The sequence below is a fragment of the Haplochromis burtoni genome, unplaced genomic scaffold (genome assembly GCF_018398535.1).
Source record: "Haplochromis burtoni strain Fernald_Lab_line unplaced genomic scaffold, NCSU_Asbu1 Contig_108, whole genome shotgun sequence".
Taxonomy (NCBI): domain Eukaryota; kingdom Metazoa; phylum Chordata; class Actinopteri; order Cichliformes; family Cichlidae; genus Haplochromis; species Haplochromis burtoni.
In genome coordinates, this window is record NW_024582469.1 from 727,878 (window position 1) to 754,894 (window position 27,017).

General features: G+C 39.3%; 1 protein-coding gene across 1 annotated transcript; it reads right to left on the reverse strand.

The window, feature by feature from the left end:
- Positions 1 to 1,082: 1,082 nt before the first annotated feature.
- On the reverse strand, positions 1,083 to 27,017 carry gfra1b (gdnf family receptor alpha 1b). Its single transcript, XM_005928151.3, has 10 exons — positions 26,366 to 27,017; positions 25,631 to 25,939; positions 24,929 to 25,012; positions 13,226 to 13,404; positions 12,292 to 12,464; positions 11,015 to 11,124; positions 9,484 to 9,618; positions 8,388 to 8,584; positions 3,969 to 4,016; positions 1,083 to 3,253 (listed from the first exon to the last, which is right to left on the reverse strand). Exons 1-10 carry the CDS (start codon positions 26,403 to 26,405, stop codon positions 3,101 to 3,103), a joined length of 1,428 nt encoding a protein of 475 aa, XP_005928213.1. The 5' UTR covers positions 26,406 to 27,017; the 3' UTR covers positions 1,083 to 3,100.

Sequence of the window (27,017 nt, forward strand, 5' to 3'; positions counted from 1 at the left end):
GGGTTAAATGTGTCTGAAAATACACTGCCACACAAATTAATAGAACACTTGATAATCACACTATAACACAAAGCCAGCTAAACTTCAGGGATATCAATCTGTCCAGTTAGGAAGATTGTACATCCTTATATGCTGTTGCAAGAAAGTTTGCTGTTCCAGTTTCAGAAGAGTGAAGAGGATACCAGGAGCTGTGCCGTTACATGAGGAGAGCTGGACAGGGCCAAAGGAAGGCATGAACCGAGGAGCAGGACTGGTTGCTGCTCCTTTGCACAGCACAGCAGGGAGGAAGATTGTCACAGCTCTACAATACACTTCAGTGCGCTGCAGTCATGCATGAATCCGACGCCAACCTGAATCAAAAACAACATCTAATGCATAATGTTGCTGGCAGTATAACATTTGCCAAGATGTCTCCAGACTCGCATCTCTCACATGTGCTCATTGTGAACCTGCTCTCGTCCGAAGAGAGAGCAGGACCCCAGCGGCAGACATGCCGGTTCTGGTGTTCTTTGGCAAATGCCAGTTGAGTTACACAGCACTGGTCTGTGTGTACAGTTCCAGACTAAAGGACACTGAGACCTCATGCTGTCATGATGAAGTCGATTTCAGACAGTTTGCTTAGAAACATGCACGTGAATAATTTTGTAGTGGCATTGACCTTCTTGTTCCTCCTCTGAACACAGACGAGAAAATATCGGTCCTTCTGCTGGATTTGAAGCTCTTCTGTGGCCCAGTCCAGGCAATCACATGACTAGTTGGGTTAAGATGAAGCTGTGATAAGATACTGTAGATGTTTGTGGAGCAGTTTTGGTTTTCAGTGGTTATATGAAGGTTAATTTTACATTTTGTAAAGTGTAATTTTTAGTTGTTTTTTTTAAAGACTTAAAAAAAAACCATTGATACCCACCTCAAAATAAGAAATCAGAAACCATCTAGACACAGAATAAAGAAAATATATATACAAGTACCTAAAACTCACCAATGGGCACCAGTAAGAGATCTTCACTATAGAAAAGAAATAATTCAGGTCTATAACCTTTCTTAAAATGTCACATTTACACTTTTTTTTTTTACATCAGCAAACATTATATGTTAATTAGTGAGGTTTGGATGTGTTGATTGGCTGAGTTTCTGCCACTGCTGCACAAAGCTAGAGTTGCTAGTTAATTCTGTTAAAATCCCACACTTTCCTTCTGCATTGTCATGCACAGCTGTCATTTCCATCTCATACATAACATGAAGAGGATGTTTTGGCCCTTTTTGTTTTCTGGTGACATGTCTAATAAATCTTTAGCTCTCTGTCTAGGTCAAGCACTCCATCACTGTGCCAAAGCAGGTGGGCCATATTCTTGGCAATGCATGCCCCTCTTCAGTCCACTGAGAAATCTGTCCTCTGTTGCCTGCGTCCTTGTCCACTTGTGTCACTTTGTGCCGGCGCTGATGCAATCTGACTGACAACAGCAGCCTGTCTGCCAGGTGCTATCTTATAATCCTGCTTTACAGGTGTCCCTTATATATAGAAAAAGACAAGCATTAGGGAAAAGAAATGATACGATCCATGATCCGCTATCGTGGAAACCAGAATAGGTCAATGTTCATCATTTTTATTTCAGCAGATTGCCAAACACCAAATGACCAAATTGTAACTTGTACATAAAGTGTCTGAGTGTTTAACCTAAACCCTGGCTGATGCACAACAGCCAAGAAGTGCATCATTACAGGCTTTAGCTTAGATATCAACAAGGCTCCTATATGACAGGATTATAATAAGAGACACACTTTACACATTTTTGGTAATGATAGGGATGTTTTAAAACAAGTCTTCATTATTTTGTATACTCTTTGAATGTCTTTGATAATTGCGGTGCCATTAAGTACATAATGTTTTTTTTTAATCTTTTCCTCCATTTGCATCAGCAGTAATTGCCAGCAATTAATGTCTTTTGTCTTTTGTCTTTTGGCGTTTGCACTAGTTGTGGGTATGTTCACATCCTTTATTCATCAAACCCCAGAAAGAAATGAGAATACTGGCAGACTGAAGAGCCGGGATCAAACAAAACAAAGCATATTTGACTTTTTAGCCATTAGAGTCACTTTTGTGAATTCTTTATGTTCTTGGTACTGTTACAGAGAGTTTGACGTTAGAGAAAAATACCGTTTAAGCTAACATTATGCACTTTACCATCGAAATATAGTCACATCTGTAATCACGTGAGGAAAAGAACCACACCTCATCACATTTCATAGATCACAGCTAAGCTGGATAAAGCTGAGGCGCCTCAGTCACCAGATACTAACATAGAATCCCAAAATATTACAGACAATATGTTACAAGCTAACAGCAGCATACAGTAATAGAGTGTGCACTCGTGTGTCATTTTTACAAAGGCGATGGGATAAAGCCACAAAGCACCATGACAATCAAATATACAAAACTAGTCTATACCAAGTACTGAATGTGTAGAAGAAAAATGTGTTACTTTCTTCTGGCAGATGTGTCTTTTTTGTCCTTTGAGGATATCTTGACAAATTGGAATGAGTTTCAGTGTTTGATGAATCAAATGTCATACCAGTAAATGTTACTTGTCAATTTTGTCCGCTTTTAGTTTAACGCTTTTCCATTTCTGCTTTTCGTGACCTAAATCAAGGTTATTGACGGGCAAATCATAGCACAGTTGTGCAAAGAATGATGCATTTTATGCTTAAAACACTCTTCAGCATGTTGGCAGTCTATTCAGTCAAATATGCAGCGGCTGCCAAAGAAATGCATTTATTCACATCAGATCACAGAGTTTATTTCCACCCCTTAAAAAAAAGAATGCTCCTAAGCATGAATCAGATTCTTGAAGTCACCAAATTGCCCCCATGAGGCAAGGAAGGCAAATGAGCTGATATCTCAGCAACAGATTCAGCAAGTCTGTTTTCCACACAGCAGCCAACATGTCATCCTTAGATATAATCCACTGCTGCCTGATTTCACTGTTCTTACCGTGCTGTTTGGTCGCTTCTAATTAAAGAAAAATGTAGCTGCTGCAGTTGGGCAGATGCCTAAATTAAAAAGGGTCCAATCAGTTCTCCAGATAAAAATGTTGAGCGAAGTCTACAAAAGCAGGAAACCTTCAAGCTGCAGTAGTGTTGATGTGAGAACAAAGGCCAGCGCGAGGAGCATCACTGAGGGGTGTGAGCAGGTGATTTCAGCTGGCGAACTTCTAGCAATGGCGTTTGAGTCGTTGGACTCATCCAGTTGATGGTTCTAAGAGAAAAGATTAAGATGTAAGAATCGAAGTGGAAAGTTCATGAAAGATTTGTTGATACCGATGCATCAAAGTTCAGATATATATGTGTATATATATGTCATTCACCTCAGGTTACATTTAGCTATGTAGAGCTTTGTGGCTGTCTTAATAATATATCAATATGCTCGTATTTTGGTGACCTTCCATCAGTCTTGTCAAATTATCAACTCTCCACCATCATGCTTGGCAGTTGGTATGAGCTGTTCACTCTGGTCTGATCTGTCCATAAGGAAATTGCTCGAGACATCTTTGGGTTTGTTCAAGTGCAGCTTTGCAAACCTAAGCACTGCTGCCTCATGTCGTTTTTGTTTTTTGGGGGGTTTTAGGAGAGAAAAAGCTTTCCCTCTAAACAAACCATACTTGTTCAATCTTTTTTGAATTGCACTGTTGTAAACTTTAACATTTAACATCCTAACTGAGGTCTACACAGTCTTGAGCGCTTGAGTGTTTTTTTCTTTCGCAACTCTTCTGAGCTGCAAACTCTCATCGTTTGACCTTGGGGTGAAATTTGCCGAGAGACTATAAGACACACCTGAATGCCTATGGCCATAGACTCCTCTGAATGCTTTCTTTTTCAATGCTGCATAATTATATAGAACTAAAGAATTATTGTATTTCACATCTCCTACAAGTCCACTATTATTTGACTTCACAGAATAAAACAGTTCTTACCACACACAGAGCGGAGTCCACTGTTTGATTTGACACTAGCTTTTGAGCCTGTGAGGAAAACAAGAAAAAATAGAGACATTAGCTTTCATTTATTTATTTTTTTAATGGGTTTGTAAGTATTTCAGATTACACCCAGACTTGGAGAGGTGCAAAAATGAAAATAGCAGACTGCTTTATTTTGCAATGCCCATATATTAGAGGTCTTAACTCTTGGAATAATCTTCCCCCTTGTGCAAGATGTATAGGATTCAAGTGCGTGTTTGTGAAAAAGTGTGTCCCTGCTTTGTTCAAGCTCAAGGTTATGACAGTCTAATGCATTAGAAGTTTTCTCAGATGGCTCAAAACCTTTTCAGCCAAACATAAAAATACCCACATGCATTTGCACAAACACAGCTATACACACAAACAAAAGGCAAACTCACAGATACAGATGGAGAACATAAATGATAAAGTGACTCTATAGCAGTTTGGAAACACAATAAACACCCCATGTGTTGGTTCTTAAGTAGAAAAAAATTCTATGAACCAGGATTGGGGAGAAGAATGATTAATTGCTCTATCGGAGGTCTTTTCTCCTAGAGGATGTTTTACTGGTGATAAATCATATTATCGCTATTAAAAGCCAATATGATAGATTGTCTCGCTTAAAGTATGTGATATCATCTCATTTAAAAATATAGCCCCATGGTATTTATCAGAGGAGAATAGCAGATATCTGAGTGTGTGTTGGTGGGGCCAAAAATTTCAGGAGCTAGAGCTGCTATAAGCACAATCAAGCAAAACATGCCATTTATGATGTTAAATGTCAGAATCAGCACACTAAATCGATTTCCTACTATTGCATTTGATATTTGAAATATCCATTTGCATGTCATTATCTGCCACTGCTATGAAAATTCCCTGCAGCAGTTTTTTTTAAAGTGTCACTTAGCAGACATTATTGCAAATAAGATGGTTTAGAATTGCGTACTCATACATACAGTTCGATACCTGTTGAATTAAAATAAGTTTGAGCTATTTGAAATAGTCTGAAATACAATATTAACACAAGGTCAGTTTAGTGTTCTTTTCAAGCTTTTCAAGCTTTTAATGATCTGATTGGATCAGTTTTGGTACATTTCCTTTTATTCTTATTTTTAGTTTTATCTTTAATTATACCACTACAAAATTAGAAAAATATAAAAATGGTGTCCAAAAAGTGCCATAGTAGTTTGCGTAATTAAAAAAACTGTAGTGAGATGCTTTTAACTGTAGTTATAGAGCCAGTAACACAGGCCTAGAGACTAGTCAGTGATCTCCTGACAAACATCACTTGCTGTGTATTCTCTGACCAGTTGGTGAGTGGTTGTTGGTGTTGCAAGGTGATTATGGTTGAAAAGAGGTATAAGGTGTTGCACCAAACACATCCAGCCATTGCTTTTGTAGAGCAAGATACCAACTTATCTACGAACACTCATCAACCACTCAAGGAGCAGAAGTGAAACTGTGATGCAAATTGTAAATGGAGATTGTTCCGCTTCAAAGTAAACAGTGAGCCTTTAACTTTGAAGGTGAATCTTCTCCATTTCCGGTTTACTGTTTGGCAAGTAGTTGGCAAGTGTTTGCAGACGAATTAGTGTCTCACATGTAAATGGAATCGATCAGCTATATAGCGCTAAATCACAAGAACAGTGGCCTCAAGGCAGTTTATGTTGTATACGGAGCCCCGCAGGGGACATGGGAGAAAAAAAAATTAAGACGGACTTTTGCGAGATCTCGCAAAAACGAACTCAGGATCTCGCAAAATCTCGCAAAAGTTTTGCGAGATCCCGCAAAACAAACTCGGGATCTCGATCCCGCAAAACAAACTTTTGCCGCATTCTTCTGAGGCCGCCAGCTCGAAGCCGACCAGGAGGTCGAGGCACGATGTGCCGGGAAAGCGGTGTTCCTCCCGGCTGTAGTAGGTCTCGACCTCCCGTTAGCTTCGAGATGGTGGGTGTCAGATCTCCGAAAACGTCGGAGCACTTTTGCAAATATGTGATGTCTTGTAAACCTAGCAGATATCTGACGTTTACACAACTACATTCACGCCTCAAAATATCTTAAAAGTTTATTTTGTGACCCAGAAAGAGTAATATTACAACTAAGTAGCTGCCGCCATTGTTGGAATTCAACTTTTGCAAGATCCCTAGTTAGTTTTGCGAGATATCGCAAAAGTTCATCATAATTTTTTTTCTCCCATGTCCCCTGCGGGGCTCCGTAGTTGTAAGATAAAGACCCTACAATTTTACAAAGAAAACAGATTAAACACCAACTTTCATATGACCCTATGAGCAAGCGCTTTGGCGAGAGTGGGAAGGAAAAACTCCCTTTTAACAGCAGAACCAGGCTCATGACCAATTGGGGTTAGGTGAGGGTAGGAACAAATATTCACTTGGACTGATTAGGGTGTGGCAGTCAGTGGTTGCTGTGACCTTCAAAAACACAAGAATGTGTTAATTACAACTCCATTCCACACAAATCTCTAACAAACAAACAACAAAAAATAAGTGATGACATTTTATATCTACAGTAAAAAGTCAAGTCTGGGCTGACATTGATGTAAACTCAGTTGACTGGGGTTGGTAATCAACCAGGAGGTGATTCCACTTTATCACTGAACTACGAGCTGCTACAGTTGTAACAAAGTTAACTGCGTAGCTGTAATCTCATTCTATTTCACCATTTAACATTAGGGGGGAAAACACATTTGGTTCATCCATGCGATGATACTTTGTCCCTGCTCTGCAAACACACACAGTCACATACACACTACCCCTGTGGGCCATTTCTGATGTTACAGTGGCAACCAATTAGCTTTGACATGACAGCTTAGGAAACTCTGACTCCACACTGACATCTCATCTTTCTGCCCAGGAGGGGGGATTCTGTGCATGCCATCATAAAACCATCCCTGATCCATCAAGGTGACAGAGCCAGACGTCTGACACTCAGGCAGCAGCTCTGAATAGATCTCTATCTGATGTTTAGGTCTCAATTTGGATTCAGCCGCATTCTTTTACAAGTTTGGAGAGCTTTGTGAATCCTCCAAAGGTGGAAAAGAAGCCTGGACAGTTATCTGAATATTTTCTGGAAGACCTTTAAATTATATTCATTTTCCCTGAATGGAGACCTATTACGCTCTTTTTCAGCCCTGTATTTTTATTTTTATTTATTTGGGTATTCTAGAGTAGCATGGCTGATTATGTGAGCTCTAATGCTTCTAATTCATGAGAATGTACATATCTAGAAATTCATGTGCTTATGTGAGCTCAGTGTAAATGTCGATATGTAAAAAAAAAAATTATGATTTTTTTTGTGCAATTTGAAGCATAATTTTTGGGGTCATGGCGATTACATTCACCCCATTTTGAAACCTATGTGTTTCATATGCGCATATCATATTGCTGGCCACTGTCTGTTCAGCTGGGATGTGTACTCCTCTTTATGTGCTGCAGGCAGTGCTGTGATTACTCTAAACAATGAAGTAGAAGCCACTCTGATGGACCATTACCTTGCAGCACAGTGCCCTTTTGCTTAAGCGAGTAGCTCCTTAGAAGGCAATTAAAAATTTCCTAGTTAATGAGATCAGTGGAGGTGTACACTGATTGACATCATCCCTGTGAGCTTAATAGAATTTAATTTGTTCACTCTGTAATTTAAGATTTGTGACACTGGTAGCCTATATTGGCTTTTGGTACAGTTTAAAAACTACAGAGTCGAATAAAACTGCAAGAGGAGAAAAACCTCTTTTGTTATTTTGCGATCGTGGCTCAAGAGTTGGGAGTTCGCCTTGTAATCGGAAGGTTGCAGGTTCGAGCCCCGGCTTGGACAGTCTCGGTCGTTGTGTCCTTGGGCAAGACACTTTACCTGTTGCCTACTGGTGGTGGTCAGAGGGCCCGGTGGCGCCAGTGTCCGGCAGCCTCGCCTCTGTCAGTGCGCCCCAGGGTGGCTGTGGCTACAATGTAGCTTGCCATCACCAGTGTGTGAATGGGTGGATGACTGGATATGTAAAGCGCTTTGGGGTCCTTAGGGACTAGTAAAGCGCTATATAAATACAGGCCATTTACCATTTACCATTTTTTACAGACTGGCTTTTCTTGGGTTTTTATATATCTGTAGCAAATATTTCTTACATTTAATTTTTGAATGTTTGGTGTAGTTTTTGTACTTATGTGGTCATTATCTGGCCTCCTTGACTACAAGCCAAGGTACTCCCTTTGGGACCATCAATCACATCGAACTGAACTAAAATGAGTATCATCACAATAGTGTCTGTTTATTGGGGTTTAAGCGTCATATTTCTCTATAATTGTATTCCTAACCCCTTTAGTTTCAAATATAGCAGCTGTGTTGATGGGGAGACAAAAGATACAGGTCATACTCAAACAAAAACTTCACCTGCAGGGTCCCGCAGATCTGATATAGTGAGTTGCCATCAAGATCCAGTTTGGTCATGTCCGTCAGCGCATCCAGAGCATTATTGGTTTGTGCTTTACCCTTCCGAGTGATGCTAAGGTCTACTGTGGGCTGAATCGGGGGCTGGGGTTGCCAGACCCCAACGTCTGTACCATTCCCAAAAGCCTGGATGGCGTTACCTACAAGAAAAGAAGTAAAAAAGTATTGATCTTTTCTGCAAGGTTTAGTCTTAGCTGTCTGTATTTGCTTCAGAAATAAGTGCAAGTACCATGACACCAACTGTTTTAATAACGTCCAACTAAAAGCTGCTACTAATTGATACTTTCAGTAATTGAGGAGGAAAAGAAATGACGTGACCTTTCTTAAGAGCCTCTTTAAAAGCAGTGGCTGCGTGTAATATCTGTGATTTGCAAAACAGTCCAAAATTGGCTCCACAAAGGAAACACCAAAACCTTAAAGATAATTTCTATAATCTAATTTTGGCAAGATTAAGTTGACATTCATCGTAAGGTTTATTGTAAGGTTTGCAAAAGTGGCAACTGCGGTGATCACAAAGCCACCAATAGATGATTTAGAGTAACATCTCAGTCCCTTACATGGGGTTATAAAACTGTCCAGTAAGCTACAGTGAAAACCAGATGTGACAGATGGCTGTCCCTCCCTGAGCCTGGTTCTCTCTGGACTCTTGTCGGTTGTTTGTCATTAGGGTAGCAAAGCATACTCAAGCTTCGTTCAGTGAGTGTATTGATGTAGCAAATTACTGCTGCTCCTCAGGCTCACTTCAACAGTTATTTCTCTATTAGAGTGATACTGTCCAAAGTAATGTTAAATGTTAACGTACGTATATAATATCTGCATAATATAACATATGCAGACAAACCGCAATATATGCATATTGAGTTTTATGACCAGTATTGTTGAATCACTGGAGTTAAATTCTGGCATCTCAGGTCTGATACAATTTATAGCGATATTTTTAAGTCTAACACACCTGGTGAGTCTGACCCCAAGCAGAAAAGAATAATGCAAAGATGGGAGACAAGTTATTTCTGCAGGATGGGTGAATATGGGCACTTACGTAGACATCGGTTGTTGGTGAACAGCTCAACAAATTTATCACAGTCTGGCTTGCTGTTCCCACTGCCACTGCAGTCGCACCACGGTGACAGGCTAATTCCAAAGGATCGCACATAATTGGGTGTCATCACTGTACCTGCAGCATAAAACACAAGTAGACCACTGTTAGTGAATATGACTGTCGTCCCATTATTCCAGTGGAAACCTTCTACCAGGACGTCTTTGGTTTATCGGGTAGGCTCGAGGCTCTGCATGCTTAAATAGAAATATTCAGGTCAGTCTGTGTGTGTAAGCAGATTCTCCACTGCAGGCAAACTTTAACCTGTTTATAAGTTTTACAGAACTTGCACTGAATTAAAAGATGCTACATTAGAGTGAAACTCTGTCTCGACATTGACACTTGGCATTGACAACTTGCTGCATCACGATTATGACACTCATTGCCTGGTAAAGTATCCTCATTATGTGGCCAATGGCTTTTTCTTTTCTTTTCAAGAGCATCCACATTATTCAAACAAGTGCTAATGTCACTGCAGGTGACACATAGCAGCTCTGAAGAGACTTGTGACAAGTGTTTTCGGGGCTGCTGACGCTTAACACCCATTGTGAGTCCACAGTTACGACTAAACCGGGGCACATTGTACTTTATGGACGAAATAGCCAAATGAAACTATTCTTGGCTATTTTTTTTCCCATCTTAATGAAACTGAATAAAATGCTGATTTGTTTAGGGATCATTGGGGTTGAGTAGGCTCATAGTTATTAGCTCCGCAAGTACATGCAGATTTTTGTGTGTGAAGGCAGAAATGAGCGGTTAAACTCGGGGGGGCCCATTAGAGGGTGTAAACTGTGTGAAGCATGATATGAATGGTGCAGATTAAAATGTCTGCCTGTTGAGTTTGCAATTGGTCACTGTTGCCCTGCGTTCAAATCTCATTACAAAAACTCAGTGGGACATCATTTTTCCTTTCTACATAATTAAACCTGCTGATGGAAAAAAATCCTGAATTAAGTACTTTTCTGCACAGTGTTTTGGCTTATGAAGTGCGATGCCTTGTACACGCTACAAATTTGAAATTTATTGACTGTGAACTTGGGTGTCTTGCGTCTTTAACCTCGTATCTTAAGCTCTGCTTTGAAAATGCATGCCAAACTTGCAGTTTGCAGGTCAGCATGCTAGCTGCAGAGAAGCAAAGAAGCGGGGCTTATATAAAATGTAAATTATAATGCCATGGAATATATTCACATCGCTTTTTTTCCCTACTTTTAATGGGTTTCTGTTGGCTTGTACTTTAAGAAAAAGCAAATGTGTTTAAAACTGCATTTTACTTCTAATTGAGGTGACAAAAATCTGCAAATTACCGAAAACGGCGACCAAAAATCCCCCCACACCAAAGTAAATAAAGAATTTGTAAAAAAGAAAATACAAAAATAGAATGAGTTTGGTTTAATTTCTTAATCTAGTTTGTCCTAATAGCAGCAGTTTTGCTAAAATTTTAAAAGTAATCCAGCTTTACAACTGATTAACTTACCAATAAGACCTGAGTAAGAAAGCAGACAGTCAGCATAGTTCTCTCTAAGACAGCCGGATATGGAGTGAACCTCTGGCTGACAGTTGCTGATGAAGTCTGCCAGTCTTGACCTATGAACAAGAGTTAAAAGAGGTTGAAGAAGTCGCTGCTTTGCGGTTTTGACATATTTTTGAGTAACTGATCAGTAATTTCAAGTCATTTCTTCAAGGTTGTCACTTTTAAAAGCATTATATCACTTCCTGCTATGTTTGATCATTCCCTGGATTTCCCGTTCACACCACAAGCACATGTTGTTTGATAAGTGCGAACATCAGCTTTTGTGTCAAAATGGCCTGACTGTCATGTTGATGATAGTTACTCGTGACAGTGTAGGTCTTTGGCACCCAAGACTAAAATGTGGTCTTCAGCGCAAAGAGTCCAGAGTTTTCATGCTTAAAGGTTTAGCATCAGGTCAGGAGTCAGGAGCACGGCACTCTTTTTTTTTGGTTTCTATAAATTTCCACCCCAGGGTCTGACTGTCAATTTTAATGTCCTGAGGTGTCTGAAGGAGAGCACTTGATGCAAACTACTCTGAGAGGATAGTGGCCACTTCACACATCGGCCTAACAAGTGAAGATCCCTGAATGCCTTGGGGGTTGCATCAGGAAGGGCAAAAGTCTGCCAAATCAAATACACGGAGCAACCCGCAGCGCCGACCTCAGCCGAAAGGTGACAAATGGGAACACTTGCAACACATGACATCTACAAAGAGGGAATACATGGATGACTACGGACAAGAGGGGGAAACTAGATTATTGTTACTATTATTATTATTATTATTATTATTATTATTATTATTATTATTATTATTATTATTATTATTATTATTATTATTATTATTATAATAATAATTGTAGGATTACTTCCTTCTTAGCCACTATCTTCACGGGTCTTTATCTACTCACTTCCTAGTTACTTTGCTTTTACTGTAGATTTAAGACATATTACAGCAAAACTCCACGAGTGAATAAAAACTTACCTAATTTATGCAATGTTTATAACTGACAGTACATGACAACCCAGTCTAATTTGCACATATTTTTAGCAGTTCGATTACAGACTTAAAGTGGCTGCAATTTACGATAAATTACATTTTGAATATTTAGTTTTCAATCTGTACTTTGCTCAAGATGGACAGAATGGAGGAAAAATCTTAGTGGTTAATTTATGGTCATATTTACTACCATAGAAAAACATCATGTAAAAAAAAGTCTACCAAGTATCTCGAGGTGCCTTACCTGCATATGTAGTTGGTCTTACATGTGTTTTGAAGAGATAAACAGTTGGTTTTGTCCTTATCCTCGTAGGAGCACACTGGTACAATGGTTTGACGTCTGCGTTCTGCACATGCTGTCTGATCCCCCGTTGGACAGGAGCAAAACAGCATCCCGTAGCTGTATTTCGTGGGAACCTTGGTTTTGGAAAGGAAACGGCATTTGACATTTAATGCTTGCTTTCTCAAACATCTGTGTTCTGTATAAATTTCTGCATTGTTTTGATGGCATGGCATGCATCCAGCACAGCCAAAATAAATATAGCCACCCTTTGACCCCTCGCAAGCCGATGTGTAAACTGAATATCATAAAGCTGGGCAGAAAGTATGGTGTGGATATGCAGCTATACTGCAGCTATGTGAAAGACTGAGATAGAAATTAGACTGAAAAACACTTTAAATTTCATATGTTTTGTACTTAGCATCACAAATAACCAAAAAGAAGATTATGTGGCAACGCTTTTCTCTTCATATAGATTTTGTGTGAATGCAGTGAATAAACAATGTTGCACTGCTGCTGTGAAATGTAAATAGTTTAACTATTTTAACCGAGCTGTTCTTCTTATTTACAGCAATACAACATTTCTATAATAGTCATTAAACATGTTTAAAATACTGACATAGGCTAGCTTCGTTGCTGCTGTTTAAGCATTCATCCTCAGTAAAATGTTGTGTTTGACGTATATGAACTACAGTATCAAGAGCTATAATCTGGCAACATAACAGCAGCCAGTAGTCAGAAAGTAATAAGCAGGATTTTAAAACTGTTTATCTTCAAAATAAACCTCCGGTGTCAAATATGGTCTGAAAAAAATCTACAGAGGAGCCTCGAAATTTGTGTCTGCAAAAGCAGAGATTTTTGAAATAGAAAATGTTTAGGAAAATACGAGGATAATTACCTTGTCAAAGAACTGTCTTAGAGCCTTGTGGCATTTGCGCTTGTTGCAAACCTCAGAAGTGGACACCCTGCTAGTGCAGGGGTTGATGTAAGCCGAGCGATACTTCTTACACGTGTCATTCAAGTTACAGGCCTTGGCAGCATTCAGACAGTTGTTCTCCTTTGTGGAGGCAGGCTCGACTAAGAGAGAGGAGAGAGTCACGCAGTTATTTAATATTTTCTAACGTGAGACTTACTGATTTTTGTGCGCTGTTGTTTAAGCCAAGCCAATCAAAATTAACATGGTAGGTAAGTTACATGAGTGAATAGTAAGAAATCCATAAAATAAGAGTAGAAATATTTTCAAATCAGACGAAGAAAACAGGATCATCAGTGCAACTTTTATTCTTTCCCAACATTATTTTCACTTTGTCATAAAGCCCCCTTTCTTCTAAAAGTACCTGTTTTTATTAGTTTGCATCTATTTTTAAAGTAAAACTACAGTGTTATATAATTGAAAACAATAAAAACGATTTATTATTGATTATTTTGAATGCATTTGGATCATTTACCGTTAAATTGTTTGAAACTGCAAAATATATCAGAACAACTGTTCAGATAGAGAAGTCTTTTCTAGCAATTTAGCACAAAACATTCGAGCAATTTTTTGCTTCATTTAATGCATGAGGTGCTTTATGTATTTATCATATAGCTCCATCAGAACATCTCAGGTCTCTCTGATCAGGCCTTCCATTTATACTTTTAGCAGCAGAAATCAATAGTTGGAGCATCTTGACAGTTTATCATTCCCAACTGGATAAAAGCTAAAAACCCATCTTTGAGAGTATTAAAAAAAGCAGATGTTATGTGATTTTTGTGATTGTAACCGTTTCTCGTGTTCTCATACATAGCATATGTAACCGAGGCTGATTTTGCCTCAAAAATACAGGCACATCCTCAGGCACGGTTCACATTCCTTGGCTTAAGTTATGGAAATCAGGTCATCTCCGTTTCCATCCCTGTGTGCCTCGCCTTCCGTCACAGAAAGAAAGCATTCTGCGGCCAAAATAATGCCTCTCACTTCTCATTTGTTGTCATTAAAGTCTTTCCTGCTCCACTGCTTTCTGCACAGTAACACAGACTGTATCCTCTGCCTCGACATGGAAGAATGAATTCTGTAATTTTGCCTTTTGAGGTGGAATTGAAGCTCACTGCACTCTTTCATGCACCACAGAATGAGCTATGATTAAATCTGAATACATTCTTGAACTTTGGGTTAATCACATATTACAAAACCCATTACTTACATCTGACAAGTGACTAGAGATGTGGGCTGTGATCCTTCAGTGGCTGTTTGTAGCTTTTGGGTCGTGGGTGTTACGGTTTTACCTCCATTACTGTTAACCTGCAGGAAAATGCTGACCTAAGTTGGATTTAAAAACTGTTTTGAAAAAGTTATCACTTTTGACGACCTGGGTTCAAATGAGGTTATCTGCGTGTGCAAATTAACTGTTCGGGTTGTGTGTTAGTAAGAAGGTCATACGCTGAAGCCATATTGACATAATACCCCACAGCAGGTAAAAATGAACAACAAAAAAAGCGTTTTAGCAGTTAGGAAGCTCATTTTGAATTTATACTTTAGAGTCATTTGCGATCACAAAGAGTAATGATGTTGATATAGCAAAGTTCAACAATTACCTCACCCACATCCTCCCTCAGAGAACATTATGTCCTAAAACAGCATCACATGAAACAGTAATATGATTCTATTTCTGAACAAATTTAGTGTTGACATTAAGGCACTTTTACATTGCCACTGGGTTATACAGCATCAGTGGGATTGGGAAATTCCATTTGAATGCTCTATTGTGTACCAGTATGTATTTGCTTGTTTAGTTGACTCTCAAGTTGTATATTCTTTCTGTGTTTCTTTGTAAAATAAACACTGAATTATCAAAGTTATGAGTAACATCATGAGTCTCACACAGCCTTCTACTGTTTCTGCCCCCGAGCAAGACCACCACTGCAGTAAATGACAAACAGAGGGATCTGACCCCATGACCTCTAATGGGATGATGCAAGACATTTGAAAGACTGTCGGCCGGGTAGGCCTACATATGAAACTCAGACAAGAGGATAATTATACCAGCCTTGGGGGAGTAATGATCAGAAAGCACCTGCACCTCTCCAACAAACCTATATGTGTATTTGTGAGAAAGTATTTTCCCTTCCCTTCTTAGTTATTTGCATATTTTTCACACTTATATGCTTTCAATCATCAAACTAATTTTAGCATTAGACAAAGATAACCGGAGTAAATACAAAATTCAGATCTTAAATGATGATTCATTTATTAAGAAAAAAACTTATCCAAATCTACCCAGCCCTCTGAGAAAAAATCATTCCCTTATAAACCTAATAGAAAGAACTGCATGTAACCGTTTGTGACAACTGTCAAAAAGTCCTTCACATCGCTGTGGAGGAATTTTGGCTCACTCTTTTAGAAGAATTGAGCCACATTGGAGGGGTTTCCAGCGTAAACATGCTGTCTGAGGTCATGCCAAATCATCCCAATTGGATTAAAGTCTGGACTGTGGACTAGGTCAGGGCTGTCCAACTCCAGGCCTCAGGGACCGGTGTCCTGCAGGTTTTAGATGTGTCCTTGATCCAACCACCTCGTCAACATGTCTTGAAGTTCTCCAGAGGCCTGGTAGTGAACTAATCATTTGATTCAGGTGTGTTGGTGGTATCAGGGTGATATCTAAAGCCTTTTGTCTGTCTAATCCGCAGAAAGGAAGGAGCAAATGCTTTTTCACTGAAGTCAGCATCCAGACATATTTCTGTTTGTCCTGGTCTTCTACAGTGTTGTCTACTGTGTATACAGAGTACACTGCATATACAGTACCGAAGACAAAATACAGTAAACATAGGTCAGAAAAAACTAGGACCCCTGAATTTCAGTTCAAGGTGCCTCAAGGCAATTTACATTGTAAGGTAAGCACCCTATAATAATACAGAGAAAACCCCAATAATCATCTGATAGTTGGGATCAGCCAAGTTGTTTATTATTTGTTTTCTTTTTCTTGTTGACAATGATGTTTTTTATAAGTGTTACATGGCTAATGAGACACTTGAGCGTTTATTTTTTCCTCAATAAATGCTAACTGCTATTTTATGCTAAATGTCTCTGCAGTACTACGGTGCTGAACAGTGACCCTAAAACCAAGGGGGAAGAAAAATGAGAATCCTGCATGTAGGGTTTGGGGCATCCAGGTTTCCTGGCAGGAAAATCCTCAAAGCTTTGTGCACCTCTGCCATTCGCTTTCTTTAGCATATCTTTATGGATTCAGACAAATTTCTCATTTCTATGCAGACTGCACATGGAATGAAGCACACAAAATTTTCTGGATTGATGCTACCATTAAACACATTCCATTCAGAAACAGTAGAGCTGTCCCTTCGCTGTAACCTTCCATTTCACTGAAGCGGTCCTGGATAACAATGTTCGGCAAAGAAATTGCTCGATCTGCTCCCTTTTTCCCCCTCTGAATGTAATCCAAGAATATTAATATGAACATCGTAGAATTGCACTTTTGTCTGCGTATGACATAAAAATCCTCTCTTGTCCAAAAGACACAGATTAGAGTAATACTGAGAATTCAAGTGACCCTTAAGCTAACCATCAACAGCCTGGTTAGCTCTCAAGTCAATAAGTCTTAAAAAGGTGTGGATTACTGTGAAACTCACTGAACAGGTTTAGTTAAAAATACTATCGTGGCTCAAGAGTTGGGAGTTCGCCTTGTAATCGGAAGGTTGCCGGTTCGAGCCCCGGCTTGGACAGTCTCGGTCGTTGTGTCCTTGGGCAAGACACTTCACCCGTTGCCTACTGGTGGTGGTCAGAGGGCCCGGTGGCGCCAGTGTCCGGCAGCCTCGCCTCTGTCAGTGCGCCCCAGGGTGGCTGTGGCTACAATGTAGCTTGCCATCACCAGTGTGTGAATGGGTGGATGACTGGATTGTAAAGCGCTTTGGGGTCCTTAGGGACTAGTAAAGCGCTTACAAATCGTACAGGCCATTTACCATTTATGACATTCCCCATAGAGTGCAGCAGGATTTCTAATCTTGTCATGTTTTAACATAATACTTTTTTAGCCATCTGCCAAGTGCATTTATGAATTTATGAATTTATGAAAGATTGCTGTTTAATTGAAAAATGAATTTTAACTACCATAATGGTTCCTTGGCTATTGTTATAGCTGCTTGTCTGTTATAACTGATTTTCTGAGAGGTTTGGTTAATCATAGATTCTCTTATAAATCTTTTAATACTTTTCAGGACTCTTTATTTATTTATTTGACTCTCGTTTAATGAGATATCTTATTTTATGAGTAAAATAAGGCCAGTAGTGTTAAATGTCTTCAGGCTGTATAACAGTCTGGCACAATGCCTGATTTGACTCTCTCTTCGCTTTACTCAAAATTCACAAAGTCACCTAAACTTAAAAACAAGAACTTTGCCATCTAGATAATGATTCAAATTAATATCGTTCATAGCGTATCAGTGATTCACTTCATTTATTATAACCCGTCTCTCTATTCAGTTTCGTCTTTGTAATTTAAGAAAGCCCTGAATTGGTCAGAGCCTCTCCGTCATGGCATCTGGCCTTCTGTCAGGTTTCCTGCCAGCATCACTAAATCCACACCAGTGTCTTAATACTTGACCAGACCCAAGACCAATTTATTAAATGCACCAATGCAATTAGCAAAATCCCCTTTAGTTTTTACCGCAGCCATTATTCCTTTCCTCCATTTAATCCTCTAGTAGCTCGTTTATCGTGCATTGATTTAAAGAGTAAGCTTAAGTAGCTGCAGAAATGTTATGCTGAGAATGAAATTCCCTACAGAGTCCCCGATGATTATGATTGCCTGCGGACATTACTCACATGATCAAATTTTCCTGTAATAATAACGCATGTGCCCAGTGACAAACATGTTACTATGGAAGCTGAACTACCCTTTTAAATTTCAGGTTGTTGGGAGCATTTTCTTTTACCAGAAAGCTTCTACTTAAAGTAGAGTATTTTTGATTGGACTTGGTGCGCTATCAGTGCAGGATATTGCAGAAAGAAAGGCTGAGCTCTGAGCTCTGATTGCTGTGAGTCAGATATGATACCCAGGTGCACCTCTGCTTTGTGCTTTTGTTCTATTTTGTTGTTTTGTTGTTTGCCAGTTAAAAATGGTAATTTTCTTTCTGTTTTTGCTCTCACTTTACAGGGTTTTTGTTTTGTGTGTTACTCAAAGAGATGTACAAAAAGGCCTGGCCAGAGCAACAACTATTTTTTTTTTTGATGGTTAGGTTTATCTGTAAAATTACAGTGAACTGTGTGGACAAATGTTACAGAACAACATTGTTTTTAAAGCATTTTTTGTGCATACTTTGTACTTTCCTTGTACATACTGTCATGGAAAAAAAGTAGTCTTTCAGTCCTAAGTTTTTACTTATCAAAACATTATCATTGTTAGAAATCCAGTCTTTACCAGACGAGTTTAGACTGGTACCATTTTATCAGTACTAAGTCTTAAAATTAAATGTAATTATTCATTTTAGAACAATTTAGTCAAAATGGAGCAGTGGGTGAAGAACTAAGTGCAGTAAGTACGGCATTAAATCTTATTACGTAGAAATTAAGCAGTTAGGTAGTAACGAGGTGCAGCTAATTAAATGCACTTGATTAACTGATCATCAGCAAGAAGGAACGCCTCTATAAAAGCACATGTTTGGGCAGTTTGCAGGTCTGGAGCATTTTTAGGTGTGTGCTAACCCAATGCCATGGAGGAAATACATCAGCAATGATCTTAGAGAAGCGATTGTTGCAGCCCTTCAGTCTGGGAAGGGTTTTAAGGAAATTTCCAAATAATTTGAAGTCCAAGATTCTACAGTGAGAAAAACAGAAAGGCAGTTCTCAGCAAATTCACTCCAAGGTCAGACCATTCAATGCTCAGGAAATCTTCCAAAACACACAAACAACCAAAGGCTACATCTCAGAAAAACAAATGATTAGCAAGTTAAAGGTTAATCTTCTTCTGTATAATTTTTAAAAAGCAAAGCTTAAGCTTAGGTTTGGAAAACTTTATCTGGACCAACAACAATACTTCTGGAACAATGTCCTTTGAAGGGATGAGACCAAAGTCAAGATATTTGGCCATAAAACACAGGAGCACGTTTGGCAAAAGACAAATGGCATATCAGCACAAATGCCTGAAAATGTTAAGCACAATGTTGGAGGGGTGAATATTTGGGCCTTTCTTGAGGCCACAGGACCTGCACTCCTGGATTTGACCTGAATATTTTTGTTAAATAGAAATCAGTAAATCAATAGAAAGTGTAATATGTCATGCTCTTTTGTTCATCTAACATTGTATTTACTTAATTTTAAAACATGCTAAGAACCACATGAGTTTTCTAATCATATGCTTAGATCTGAAATTGATTATTTCTTTTTATTGTGTAATTCACCTTTTTACCATGAAGAAAGAAGTCTACAGTGACAGCTGTTATCACAATGATTAGGTCAGACACAGAATAACAAGCAGTGGTTGGGATGGGTTGCACAAGGGCTTGCAGCAAAAATGTGCAAATTAAAACAACCTAAATAGCACCATTACTGCAAATTTTTCCAATTACATGCATCAAAAGGTATCGCACTGAGATCAACTGATCTGTGCAAATTTCTCATATCTGAAAAGATAATGTAACGTAAAACAATTATTAGATTAAAGGAATAGAAGTTAATTAAATTTTTGCCCGTTACCGTAATCACTGCAGTTCTTCAGAGTTTAACTGCATGTATGAATGCCTAGAGTGTTTTTTTCTGTAAAGGAGTAATGCACACATTCGTGACAACATGTATGCGTACATATTCCTGTGTGTGGGCGTAGGGTGTGGTAAACTCACATAAAATAACAGCACGCTTGTCAGAAAACACTATCATGTGTCACCTGCAACCTACAGTACTTTATTTTTTCATCTCAAAGCTATCATTAGCAATTGCCTGCATCACTTATGGTTGCATATCCACTCTGCCTGCTGCGCACAACTTATCACGGTAAGCCATAAGGTACACTCATCATGTTGAGGAATTTCTGCTTTTCAGGCCATTTTACTTCTTCCGGTAACATTCATATGTGTCAGAGTGGCAAGACATGTTGGAATTGGGTTAGTAAGTTTGTAAATGACAGCCTGTGAACTTGCATTTTTGTGTATTTTGTAGTTTCCATACCTATTGATAGTATCAATCATGCCAAGAATGTCATTGACCAAATAGTTTTGTTTTGCATGAATTAGGGATAATTAGCAATAATTCACAGTTACAGCAATTAGGCTGTTTTTCGTAAAACTGTTTTTCAGTTTTACGAAGCATGTCCAGCAAACACAACTATTTAGCTGTCTTTCACAGTAAACTAACAAATGCATGTATTTAATAATACGAAAGTAATGCAGTATATCTCCAGTTCAGTGACATCCATGCTGGAGGTGGTTATTCAACATCTTCATTGGATTTTAGTCTACAGATATTGGTGGATTTGTGCAGTCTTCATATTTAGATGTAGTAGCATATAACTAAAACCTCTTATATTTTAAATTGTGTGCTTACTATGCAATAAAGTTTTGTTGGTTTTACTTCATGGCACCGAATATCTGATATTTGCTGTGTAATTACTCAACATATAAGTGAATTTCCGACCTCATAATTGAATTCAGTTGGAATAAACTGAGCTTTTTGCGGTTTCAGAGGGGGCAGAAAAAAACAAAGGGGAGAGGAAGTGCCATCCAGTGATTTGCTGATACAGCTAAAAGCAGGTTTGTGCAGAAAGAGTCAGCAAATTTAAAGTGTTTCTTCTGCTGATAGCCACACTGATGTTCAGCTGGAGAAGTTTGCTCACATATGGATAGTTCACAGGAACACTGAGGCCAGCAGCAAAGGACAAATACTACTGAGGATTAATCTGTTGCTTCAGGCATCTAGACCCACTGAATTATTCTTGAGATTCCTGCAATGGAAAATCATCATGGCAAGCTTCATCTCTTTTTCAGTGGCTATATCCTCAGCGGGACTACTGATGAGATCTGCGGATGGACTGGGAGGAGGGGGGAAAGATACTGGGATCAGCTCTAGGGCCAGTAACTAGTAGGGAGACTTTCTTAAAGAAAATAACTGCTTCTGTGTTAAATTTGAGGATCTGGCTTGAGGAGGTTTTGGAAACTTCTGCAAGATATCAATTAAGGATGGGGTGAAGAACATTTGTTCAGATTTGTAGTGGTTATAAAGTAGCTTCATATGAACATGAGCGGCTGGAATTTAATTGAGTACAAAAAGCATGCGTAAGACTGCACTGACACAATCCAATCTCAAATTTCAAAGAAGCAATACATGCAAACATGAATTTTAAGAGGAAGCATTTTATTAAAAATGAAAATGTATTTGCTTAAGTTATTGCTCAATATTATGTACACTATGTGCTACTGAAAAGAGCCTCTTGGAATGGATTCGGCACTCATACCACCGCTGCCAGCCTTGAATGCCCTGAAGTACCCTCGTAGATTGTAATAGACATAAATGCAGTGTGTTAAAGGCAGTGCTGTAGCCCCACAGTTCCCTTTGTCTGCACACCAGTATCTGTAAAAAGCACTCTCACTGATTGATCTTCATCATTGATTTATAAATGACGCAGCATTTCATTTCAGTAGCTCCTCGCGGGTATATTCTACCAGTTAGTGGCCTCGATGTCACGCCTTTCGGATTGAATCGATAATGTTATTAGTATGACATAAGAAAATCTTTTCGCTGGTGCCATAATGACGTAACAAAGGCAGTACTCAAAAATCAAAAGAGGTAGAGTAATTGTCTTGACTTTGCGTTATGAATGCCCTCTGTGTTATTCGTTCATTTGATATTCTACATGCCTGTCTCAACAAACACTGGATTAATTGCAATGACGTCTTCAGAAACAGTTCTGCAGGCTTCCTGAAGGACATCCCAAAGCTTTTCTGCCTTTTGTTCTGTTCTCTTTCAACATGATCTCACACTGCTTCAATAACGGTGACAACAGGTCTCTGGGGAGGCCAATCCATGACATACAGTGCTCCTTTGTGTACTACATTGTAGTACTACATTGTAGTACACAGCTGAGATGTAACCCCAAACCATGACAGAGCCTCCACCATGTTTACAATTGGCTGTAGACACTCAACGTTGTATCTCCCTGTATGTATTGATAACAATAATTCAATAAGACCTGTTGTTACTGACCTTGAATCAAGTTCTTGCGTAATTTGGCAAATCTGTTTTTCTTCCTTCTTAGGCCTGCTGCATCTTTTTATCCTTACCTACTTGTCTCTTAATTTTTCAGGATACAATGCACACCATGCCAAGATATAACAAGTCTTCATCTAATGGCTGTTTAGAAATCACCTTGTTAGGGTAAACATCAAATAGTTTACCATAAAAAGTGTTTGCAAAGTCATCAAAAATATATATATATCACTACTTCTAACTAGTCTGGGAACAATGCTTTAAGGACTGACTGATCCACTGGTGTTTTTTATGATTTCACTGCTGACTAAAGGAAAAGGATGGCAGCAGAGGCTTCTGGGAGAACTCTCTGTGCTTTAGAGAGCATAAAAACTCATTGGACATCATTTTATCATTCAATAGATCAGTGATCATAAAAAAATTGGACAGAAATTTCAAAGAGCTCTGCTGGGGTGAAGAAGAGGAGTACTCTGACCGAGTAACTCAAGCCAAGAAGATCAACCAATATCAGTCTCGCTGAGCTGTTCTTGTTGACTGAGGGAAAGGAGACATCATAACAAACAAGTGCTGAAGCTGGCTACAGTGAACGTCAGTCCTTTAAACAAAATAACCAATAAAATTACTTTTTTTGTTTGTATGTTTGTGCCCAATCACTTTAAACCCCCAAACTCTGGGATTTATTCAATTCGTTTATTTTTTATTAGTAAAAGCTCAATTTCTTTCAGTCTTCTTCTTATACTGTTGTTAAAAAATCCATGATGAGACATGGCATTTACTGGAGACGCCTGTACTTTACTTTACTTCTAGTTAAATGTCCTGAAGCACAGAGCAGAAAAAAGTGTTACTGTTCAAATATTTATTATCTGGGTGATATAGCAGTCAGAATGGGGAGTATTATGCCTTAACAGTAGACTCCAGGGGGTACAGTACCTATCATTGGATTTTGGCTCGCATGTGCATCATTTTACCCTTTTGATTGCCCGAGGCCTGGCTTAGTTGCAGGCAGGAATGAGGTCACTTATGGCAAATGGATTCCTGATATCTAGACTACTCAATGATTTATTTATTTATTTGTAAAAGCTGTAGCTGCTTACGTTATAATGGCTCCTCAGAGCCATCGCTGCTTCCTGATTTGTCTTGCTCACACTGCCTAGGTAATCTAAATTATTACCTAAAATAATATTTTAATATTGACGAGTAAGCTTTGAATTTCTTTTTTTTTTTAGTTTTTTTTTGTTGAGGTTTTTCCCATGTATTCAAAAGGGTTCCTTGGAATTTTTGGGAGGTCGTGGAACTTGCACATGGTTTTGCAGGACTATTTCAAGCTGATTTTGTTTTATTTCTTGGCCTTTTAATAAATCCGACTTGGTTTAACTGGTTATTGTGGACGCTTTGTCACTTTGTGCAATTCCTCCCAGCCTCTCATTGCCATACCTGCAGGTATCTCTTTAGTATCTTGCCATAATTCCAGCGCAGGTGAGAAATGTCAATTAAAGTAATGTTTCCTTTTTCTCACTGTTAAAATACGGTTGTGCCCTCGTCTCTGAAGCAGCACCACTGTTATATACCAAGTGGATTCAATCATAGGAAGAGCGAGAGACATGGAGAGAGAAAGAATCAAATGACCACTTTTTTCTTTTTTTGCAATGAAATGGTAGCTGGCCAATGCAATAGACACCCTCCTCCTGCCAGAAGCCCAATATTGAGGCATGCCAAAGAGTTCTGCACTTGACACACACACACACACACACACACACACACACACACACACACACACACACACACACACACGTGTTCTATCAGTGCCATTGAATGCACACAGATGGTTAATTGTCTCACTATGAATGTGTTTATGGGATCTCTGCAGATCTAATTTTGGGCCTGCCTAGGTGTACACTCCCTGGTCCACCTGCACTCTTTTGACATTTGAGGACACATATGGTATTTACCTTTACAACACGCAAATGCTTCCTGTTTTTTCTTTCTCTCGCTTTTCAAACCAGGCATTCAGCGCTCGCGGTCTCCAGCAGCTCAGACAAAACCTCCTCTACGCTAAAAGGATGATTAATTCAAAACTAGCAGATAACCGCTACTCCCCGCGTTATACTGTGACAGTGGAATAACATGCAGACCCCTCATTATTGCTTTGAGGGTGAAATACACTAAATTACTCTGCTTTGTGTATGGTGGGTCACAGTGGCAGATAAAAGCTTTTGTGATGGATAATAGGCATTGAAAGCTGCAGCCTGAAACCAGACAGCAATAGCAAAAAGTGGTTGTCAAATGGTGACAGATTTGTGGCAGCGATGTGGTGACTTAAGCTGGGTTTAAAGAACAACTGAGAAATAATGGCCGTGACTTAACACTGCACAACGTCCAAAGTGAAACCTCAGGAATGCAAAAACAGGTTCTTACCAGCTATGATGGGAGCCAGGCGGAAGATATCCGAGAGGCGGCTATTCACTGGTTCATATGGAGAGTATTCCAGCAAATCGTTACCTGCATGGCAAAAAGCAAACGTGTGTGTTTGTGTGTAAATGCTGTCTTCTCTAACAGCATAATATCAGATGCATAAATTTGGATTTATATTGATCAAATGGGATTAATCCCAGTTTGATGCAGTGTGAGAACAAGGTTTATCTTGGCGTGTGTCTCACTGTGATATTACAGATACAAAAAATGTTCCCTTCTTGAAGTCATAAACAGATATGTAGACTGATAAACTTTGATGATGATGAGTTCAGACATAACCTCAAGTCAAGTAGCTCACCCAGGTACAGGTCTGAGGTACAGATTTCTCTCTACTCTGCAGGTTCTTGACATTTGTGATAAACTTGTAAAAACTGAAGTATTATTGCAGTATATAACCTTGCAAATTTGTTCCACCTTTACCAACGCATGAGTGGTAACTGTCCAGCAGTATGTAATATCATAGAACAACAGGAGGCGTTCAGCCTACTTTGTAATCACCATACTTTAAATACTTTATATTTCTGTGCCTTTAAGTATAAATCTACATGAGTACATTTATAAGTTCAGGACTAACATGTAGTGATGCTTTTACTTGAGTAATCTTTATTAATGCTCAGTCCTCTACTATAAATGCACATGAATTACCCTGTAAACTCTGATATATGCTCCAAAATATCCGCAAGCAGTTCTTCTCCTTTTTCATGCCTCTTCGGCATCGACAGTTGTAAAGGGGGCTTTGCTTCATGGCATCTATAGCGCTGCGGCACTCGCCCTGCGCCTCGGCACCGTGGACCGCGCTGAAGTTGCTCTCCCTCCCCGCCACACACTGCCTCATTGTCCGGTACTTGGTGCTGCAGGAGTACTCCTTTAGACATTGTTCACTGGCCTTTACGCAGTCCAGTCGGACGGCTCGGGATGCTGAGCCGCTGTCACCCTTCAGGGTGAACACAGAATCTGGGAGTAAGAAACAAGAGTGAGTGAGAATGATTTGTGGAGTCCGTGTAAACTACTTTACTGACACTGCATTACGCACAGTTTAGACATCTGTCAGCACACACTGCTTAATTGGAGAGCACTTTTGTTGTTGTGGTGCTGTTTCCTACACAACGCACATAGGCTACACATTACTGTTGACACGCAAATATGCAGCGAGCACCAGAAAAGCTATGAACCCCGGAGGCTCACAACCGTGTCCCAGCAAGCAGAACAAATCAGTTCAATGAACTTCTCCTTTGCCGCTTGGCGAAGGACGCTCCTTGTTCACCACCACCCTTCTGTTGATTGAATTTATTCATATGAACTGCAAAGGAGCACGCGCCGTTTCAAAACGCATGTTTATGTATAAATTATAGGAATTCAACAGATGAATGTGGCACTTACCCAGAAAGGACAGTGTAATGACAAAAGTTGTTAAAATCATTGCGCTTTAGAAAATGTTCTTTTTTAACGAGGTGTTTCCGAGATTAAAAGAAAATGTCACGAGAACTTGTCAAACTGATCCACTTGTCCTCTGGTTGCACATTGTGCGAGAGAAAAAGACGAAGCATCCTGTAGATCCAACAATGGGAATCCCAGCTCTCCACCGGAGTCCGGCGGCTAAAACCAAACCGTGCGAACCTGCCGGACTTTAGGACGACACAAAAAGCGAGTGAGACGCAAAGAAGCGCGCTGATGGGCCATCTCCACTTCACCCTGCTCGCGTCAACTCCTGTTTGTCTGCGGGGGTGCTTAGTCCGACGCAGTCCTGCAGGTTGGAGGAGGAAAACTTTGCAAACAGAACCTCTGGAAATCACATTACAAAACCCTAAAAGCAATCAGTCCAACTTGAAAAATGGATTATTTTATCTTGAGCAGTCCATCACTACCTGGAATGGAATGAAAGTGTTTGTTTTTTAATTTATTTATTATTTTACATCCAGTTAAACGAAAAAAAGGGGGGGAAAATACTCCGTTTAGATGAAAGGACTTTAAAGCGTAAAACCTAAAATAACGCGGTTTGATCTGGACTGTCCTCCACTCTAATGGAAAAAAA

Bases quoted from the DNA above. Each gene is read 5' to 3' on its own strand.
- gfra1b (XM_005928151.3), bottom strand. From the start codon at position 26,405: ATGATTTTAACAACTTTTGTCATTACACTGTCCTTTCTGG. The intron at 25,940-26,365 runs GTAAGTGCCACA...TCTTACTCCCAG, and splicing joins CATTACACTGTCCTTTCTGG to ATTCTGTGTTCACCCTGAAG. The intron at 4,017-8,387 runs GTGAAGTTTTTG...TTTTCCTCACAG, and splicing joins AGATCTGCGGGACCCTGCAG to GCTCAAAAGCTAGTGTCAAA.